Genomic DNA, 7887 nt, shown 5'->3' with positions numbered 1-7887 from the left:
AGCGACACCCCTATCAGATGGAAGATGTCTCCACCCTGGACCTGTGTATCAATTTTCATGATGATACGTGTTCAATAAAGCCATCAAAAAGCCAAATGTATTTTCATGGCGATGAATTGATGGTAGCCACGCCCCCACAGGGACGCCATTACTCGTAGCTTCACAGTGTTCATAATGTAGCTTCACCAACTGGTTCTGCATGTTTTAGAAGTGGAATGAAGTTGATGGGGTCAACTATGTATTTTTCATGAATTTAAGTTCACTTCCTGTTACCACCGGGGAGCGCTATGAGTTACGTGGGAAGTTAATATATCGGGACGTTCAGGGCGGAGCCATCATCATGTCCAGCAAGTTTGAAGCTGATTGGATGAAGTATGTGGGCGTGAGAGCCACTCGTATGTACATGGCGAGCACGCCAAAGTTAGTTGAGCCCTGGCAGACACGCCCTTTGACCTACGGATGCGCAGAGCACAACTAAAGCTCAGCTAGGTCTGGAGATGTTGGGTACCTAATTTGAACTTGATCGGGCGAACGCTGTGGGAGGAGTTAATTTTAGGCGGAAAAAATCAAAACCAAAATGGCCGACTTCCTGTTGGGTTGAGGTCATGAGGTCAAGAGGCTTTTTTGCATATGTGGGTATAATACATATGTGTACCGAATTTTGTGAGCATAGGGCAAAGTTAGCAAAATTCCCTATGGGCATTTTTGGACTTTGTAGGGGGCGCTATTCCGCCATTCTGCGTCGACCATGTGCGACCACCCAAAAATATCGAATTTCGGATGAGGCCGGACGTCCGTGCAAAAGTATAAGCATTTTCGCATTTGGGAAAGGGGCGAAATTGGGGCACGAAATGTCGGAAGAATAATAATAATAATAATAAACATTACAATTTCAATAGGGCTTTTGCCAGGCGACTTGCAGTCGCCGCTCGGGCCCTAATAATAATAATAATAATAATAATGATAATAATAAACATTACAATTTCAAAAGGGCTTTCGCCAGGCGACTTGCAGTCGCCGCTCGGGCCCTAATAATAATAAACATTACAATTTCAATAGGGCTTTCGCCAGGCGACTAGCAGTCGCCGCTCGGGCCCTAATAAACATTACAATTTCAATTGGGCTTTCGCCAGGCGACTTGCAGTCGCCGCTCGGGCCCTAATAATAATAATAAACATTACAATTTCAATATAGCATTTTTCCCCGGGGGTCTTCCATACCACATGATTACTTGATTACTTGATTACTTTGGGGTCACTTGCACTTTGGGGCATGAACGAATTTCAATAGGGCTTTCGCCAGGCGACTTGCAGTCGCCGCTCGGGCCCTAACTATAGCCTTGGGACAGTAGAATAGAAATTAGAAGATAGTTTGTCTTTCCTGCTTTTTCATTAAAGACAGAACCTTGACAGTAGCATAAATATGGTGGGACACCTACATGATTAAAAACACTTGTCTCCTGTTTGTTGTTTTACTGAACACAGTCAGTCAATGATGCACAACGGCCAAATAATATCCAAAAATACCCAGAAAATAAATCAGTGAATCAGTATTTTTGGTTCATGGTGATGTCTTGATGAGTCCACAGCAAAAACAAAACAGGTTTACATAACAGTTTCAGGACTTACGCACTTACATACCACTGATATCAAAAGACAACATATTACCATATATAGCTGTTAGACCCCCAGCTTACAGAGCCGAGTCTGTGAAATCCTTCTGTTCAGTTATTTTCCTCTTCTGAAGAGATTGGGACAGAAAATAAACTTTAACAAATGGCACGTTTAACATTTATCTTGTATATTGTTGTATGTTGTATTTATATGCCATTTTACAAGTATTCAAATATATACTCTTTTAATATCTAGTATTCATTCCCTAGAAGTTTTTGCTCAAACAATAAACTCAGTGGAGTCTGCAGCACAGTGGTAATAAAATATGTTCAGGTATTATTTTACATGGCTGCCCTGAATCAAATATTACACACTGTACCACTTCTACAACACTCGTATTTTATAACCTGTTCCCAACAGACTTTCCCACATTTGAATTAATGCTCTGGGAGGTGAACATTTCTCCTTCTGTCTAGTAGAGGGCAGCAAATGTCCTCTAACAAGCAAACAGGATCTAATTTTATACACTGATGTAGTCAGAGGCTTTCTAAACATAAACATCACAAACACTGGATAAAAAGGTAAAGGAAACTGTGATCAATAAAAGGACAAACATATAAACTTAGTACAAAGTATTTTATTATAAATGTTTGAAATACTACAGTACATGTGTGGTTATAGTTCAGACAAAACGGCTAAAGAAAAAAGTAACAAAAATAAATACATCTGCAGTAACAGAGAGATGTGATGAGTTGAGTTTTGGGAATTCATAATGTAGAAGTTCCATCTTTTTTATATAACTTTTTGCTTTCAAGAAATGATGTGATTTAGAAATTGTCTCCAACTTTAGAATATAGTGTCATTTGCTACCGAATACGATTAAGAGTCACCCTTTCTGGTATTAGGCTAGCTTTCTTACTGTACATTACTGTATTGTCATGGAATGGCTGTGATAAAACATTAAAATTGATACTGCATGACTTCTTGGTCAAAGGGGCCTCTTCAGAGTTTCAAAAGTCAATTTTCATAATAATATAATTCCTACAGTAAGATTTCACTAGTTTTGTGAAAAAATACATGTGTACACAGCATTTATGGCATCTCAACCATGTGCCAATGCAGGAAAGCAGACTGGCTCTCTGGGTATCATGGACCACAGAATGAACAGCAACAGATCAATCGAAAGCTTCATAACCGTTTCTCCACCAGTCATTTCATTATCTATTATCTAACAGTGGTACTCACAGTGGAAACTTTACACCTCCAGTGCAGATATATAGAGGCACGGTCACTCAGTAACAGATAACGAGAAACAAGCACCCAAAGATTGTCATGGTTACAGAGCATTTCAAAAGCATCCTCATCATTATCCACTCATTCATCTCATTCAAAGTAGAGCCCAAAGTGTGTTAGAAAATAACCAGAGAGCAAGTTTAAAAAGACTATTTAAAAGTGTAAAAATCATTTTCTAGCAATAAGAATACTGCTTGTTCCATTTACATCCCAACATTTGAGTTTCTGTCATTTTAGGAAACTACTTCAGACACTTATATCTGATTACAAAAAAACAAAAACAGTGGAATAATGAAAAACAATGCCATTTGTGTCTTCAGTACACAGTACACAGTGTGGCGTGGAAAAATATGTGAGGGAGTCCCTCAGCTGTAGATACAGAAAAGTGCCAGTCGGGCCAGAAAGAGTTCATAGCTGATCCTTCATATTGTTTGGTCTGTCCTTGTCTCTTCATTTCAGCAGTGTCCTTCTCTTCCCCAGTCTGTTAAAGCCTGTGTGTGTGCATTTTGGAGTGTTGTGGCAGACTGAAATGTGCAGGGATCCTTGTGGTTTAAGCCAGTGTTCTTTGTCTTGGCTTTATTCTCGGGTAGAGCTGTTGGAGACAAGAAAAAGTCAAATGTCAACTATGCATTTATACCTCAGAATCAGAATCTGTCTTTTAGCCAAATATGCAAGAATACAAAGAATGTGTCTTGGCATTTGCTCCTAAAAACGTAACATAGAAGAATACAAATAAAACAAGTGTAAAATTTAAAATCTATTTACAGGATGGAATAGTTATAGTTTTGAAATGGGATAAAACTTGAAACGACATTGACTGTACAAAAGGAAATATGGACTGTGCTACAAAGAAATTAATCGATTACATATAGGTTACAAATACAAAAAATAAACATTCAGCATAACAAACACACCAATCATAATTACAGTTTCATTGACTCATGACTTACCCCCAGCAGATTGCGGGGAATGTAACCCTCGGTGTCGCCCATGCGCGCCCACCACCATTCAATCTCGTCCTCATCTTCTCTGCGGACGATGGTCATGCAGTCTCCCTCGCGGAACGACAGTTCATCAGGATTTTCAACTGTGTAGTCCCACAGACCGTAAACCACGCCCCTGTTCATGATGCCCATCTTCTCTTGCACGCCTGAAGGTGCACAGGTGTAAAAATCACAGAAAAATAATCATGAGAATTTTTGTCTGGACAGAAATGATGACACAGGACATATAAAAATTGAAAAGGTTAAAAAGGTATACAGCATATATAACATAAAGCAAAAACAAAAACAAAACAAAAAAAAGCTTTCACTGACCATAGAGGAACTGAGAGCACTGGGTATAGCCTTCTTCCATCTCTTCACATTTATCAGCTGCCGTCTGCATGTCACTGTAAGTCATAGCAAAGACTGCTGCACCAGACTCCACCAAGAACTTGCACACTTGCACATTGTTGCAGGATGCAGCACAGTGAAGAGGCGTCCTGTGTTTGAGGTTGGGTGAGAAAGGAAAATGAGGAGAAAGAACAGAAGAAATGAGTGAGGGAGATGAAAAGACGAGAAATGGCAACCACTGCCGCTGTAAAGTAGTGTTGAGTTAAGCTTGATTTAAGACTTTAAAATCTTAAATTTAATGACTGATTTGGTGATTACGGGTCAAAGCCTAGTACATTACACTACATTCAGATTTCTGTAGTTAACCAGATCATACAGGATGGAGTTGAAAAAAATCCAACATATTTGATATACTGTAGACAATCTGTGTTGCAATACAGACTCAATATAAACCATGTCAGCTGTAAACTTACCAGCCGTCACTGTCCGCAGCATTGACGTTGACGCCAAACTGAACCAGAAACTTGACAATCTCTGTATGTCCAGCACAGACAGCATTGTGCAGAGCAGTGATGCCTTCATCGTTGGGCTGACTGGGGTCTTCAACCTGGGTTTGAGAAGTTACAAGGGATGAAGGCAGACTGACTTTAATAAGACTTTAATAGTCTAATAATTAATACTTTAATTATAATAAGTCAAAGTTTAATTTTATCCTCAGAATAAATGTGAAATAATTGTATGTTTCATCTGAGCATTTATAGTAACATGGTTGTCTACAGACAGAGCAGAAAGTATGTTTGAGAAATTAGCCAATGAGGCGTGTTATATAGAGTAGTAAATATATAGTATATATATATATATATATATATAGAAACATATAGTCACATTTATATAATTAATAATATCTTGTGGAGGGAAATTCTTACCTCATAGATGATTCTCTGGACCAGGTCAAACTCTCCCTCCAGAGAAGAGTCCAGCAGAAGAGCCAGTGGGTTGAACTTCACTCTCATTTTGTGATCGATGCGTTCAGATCCAACCTTGCGCAAGTTTGTCCTCTTCCCCTAAAGACACAATCATAATTATGTATCACGCTAATGTTCTTGAACAGCCATTAAAACACAGAGAAACATAAAAGTAAGTCTAAGACGTGAATCAGCTGGAGTCTATTTCTGCTGAGGTACAAGTGTCCGTTCTGTGTCGAGTCTGAACCAAAAGAAGAGGAGGGACTTGTTTTTCCAGGTCTTAAAGCATTGCTAATCCTGTTTATCAGCACAAGCTGTAAGAAACAAATCCATTTCTCTAAAAAGATGATTATGCAACCTGATTAGGAGCATTTCTCCATCAGTGAAGTTAAAAAATGTTTCTCAATGTGCTCCTATAAGAAGGTGACGTGAGGACGGGATGAAGGAGGGAAAAGAAAATGGGTCATAAGACTGATTTCTTATTGGTTCGCCTTTTTGGGGTAAAACCTGCCACCTCATCATAAACCCTGCTTAAAGAGGATCGTTAAGAGATTAACAGAAAGAAAATGTAAACTGGTGTTTATTTTCAACCCAGAATATAACTGAGTAAATGAGAAGGAGGTGGGACCTAACAGGAATCTCAGGGCAAAGGTGGGGTGGGTATCCGATTAGTATAAGTAGAATAAGTCCCTAATTTTCTCCAGAAACAATAGCAGTACTTGATAGGGATTATTTAATTACGTAACAACAGATCAGGTCACTGCTGTTGACCAGAGGGCCATTAAAAAGTATATCTAGAAAATCTAGAGCCTGGACTAGCTGTAACTCATGACCTGCCCCTGTGGATCTAACAAACATGTGAAGGGGTTTAAAAACACACGTAGCCCAAAAGCAAACAAGGGTCATCTTTACTGTGGACTCAGGACTGTGGTAACCACAGGCCTCAATATCATGACGGACCAATACAGCCGTCAAAAAGCACAAACACACACAAATGAAAACCACATAATGATGATTCGTACCGGTGGCAGAGTGACCTGACCAGTGACCTCTGGTGCTTTCATGTTGAAGGTGTCCTCTCCCAAGCTGTCCTGCTCTGCCCCGCTGGGGTATGGGGGTGGTGGGTAGGGGGGGAACTCTTCTAGGAAGCCTTCTGGAGGTGGAGGAGGCAGGTTGGGCATTGTGTCATCCAAGCCAGCAGAGGGCGGTGGTGGGAAAAAGCTGTCATCTGGCCTGGGGGCTGGGTGGGATGGAGGAGGAGGGGGGATAATGTATTCACTCTCTGGGATTACTGAATGTGGTTTGGTCTGTTCAGCAGGGGCGGGAACGATCTGAGATGGAACTTGTCCTCCCTCCAGAGACTGTCCCGCCTCTGATGGTTGGCTCTCTGCACTATTCAGAGGAACATGCTGCCCCACAGATCCCTCTGCTACCTTCTCTCCCTCCCCGGCATAAGTGGGAGTGGTCGGTGTAGTCACAGTGGTTTCCATAGCAGCCAGCGTGGTCTTCTGATAAAGGAGTTTCTGAATGTTGGGGCCTGCAGGGCCCTCTGGTTCAGTGATAGAGCTGCGTTTCTTCAGGGGCCTGGGAGCATTGTAGAGCTTCTTTCTCAGGGCTTCCAGGTCCCCGTCACTCTGATGCCGATAGGGGTTAGAAATGAAGGGAAGAAGTTTGGTGGGGCTGAGGGGCCGGGGGATACGCTCAGTCTCTGGTTGAGAGCCTTCAGATGGGCTGGGACCCATGTGCTGGGCTCCGTTGTGGTCCACCTCAGATTCTGGGGCCGGGGAGCGGCGTTCCACATAAGGGTTCTCTGGGTTAGAGCCCCCACTGGGGATCACTGGTTTACCGTACACTGCAAACACAAACAGAGGAAACTAATGTTAAGATTGTGAAGTATGCAGAGATTCTTTCTTGTGTTACGTGTTAGAAGTCACATGTGACAGGTCAGTGAACGCATCATTACTAAATTAACAACCTAATGCCTGGAACTTCATCTTCTATCACACTGTATGAACTACTTTCTCTATTTCACTGTCCTTCTTCCTGCTGCTTTGATTTGTAACTTCTCTGTGAAGTGAAATGAATTTATAAAACTTTCACAAGCAATTATGACACACAAACCAAAGCATGATAGCGTGATGAATACGAGATGAGGCCACATTACCCCTGCCTTAAAGACATAATAAGAATGAAATGTAAATTAAGATTTACTGTATTTAACGCCTGCGGCAGAAAAGCAGGATAGGGCCCAAAGTAAGAAAACCTTACATAACTACATGGAGCAAAATCTAATAAAAACGTGTGAATATTTTCTTGTCAACCTGGAAAACATTACAGCCAATTCTATTTGTTAAAGTGTAACCCCCCTCCTGGCCTGTACTTTGAGTTATCAGAGGTTTTAATCAAGTTTAGTACAGATAAAGTAATTATAGTAGCTTTGATATTCATGTGGATGTCATAGTGATAGTCTTAGTACTGCATTTATCTCATTATTAGATTCAATTAGTTTCTTTCAGAGTGTAAATAAACCCACTCACTGTTTTAACCACACACTTGAACTTATTCTGGCATATGGCATCAGAAAATGAACATTTAATAGTTTTCCAGAATCTTCTCTCATCAGACCAGTATTTAATAACTTTTGAATTTGTATAACAGGACTACATGCCATTAGGCAAAAAT

The 7887-nt window shown here is 40.7% G+C and overlaps 1 protein-coding gene across 3 annotated transcripts in view; it reads right to left on the bottom strand.

Annotated features, from left to right (window-relative positions):
• Positions 1-2240: 2240 nt before the first annotated feature.
• Positions 2241-7887, bottom strand: part of tp53bp2a (tumor protein p53 binding protein, 2a) — a 32263-nt gene continuing 26616 nt past the window's right edge. For all 3 annotated transcript variants that reach the window (XM_062430273.1, XM_062430275.1, XM_062430274.1), the window contains 6 exons: positions 6228-7057; positions 5167-5304; positions 4714-4847; positions 4223-4389; positions 3857-4056; positions 2241-3498 (listed from right to left, as the gene is read on the bottom strand). In XM_062430273.1, coding sequence (XP_062286257.1) covers positions 3457-3498; positions 3857-4056; positions 4223-4389; positions 4714-4847; positions 5167-5304; positions 6228-7057 — 1511 coding nt within the window. In that variant the 3' untranslated portion in view covers positions 2241-3456. The remainder of the gene's footprint in view (positions 3499-3856; positions 4057-4222; positions 4390-4713; positions 4848-5166; positions 5305-6227; positions 7058-7887) is intronic.

The sequence above is a fragment of the Scomber scombrus genome, chromosome 12 (assembly GCF_963691925.1).
Source record: "Scomber scombrus chromosome 12, fScoSco1.1, whole genome shotgun sequence".
NCBI classification, from domain to species: Eukaryota; Metazoa; Chordata; class Actinopteri; order Scombriformes; family Scombridae; genus Scomber; species Scomber scombrus.
This window is presented reverse-complemented; position numbering and strand designations above follow the sequence as displayed.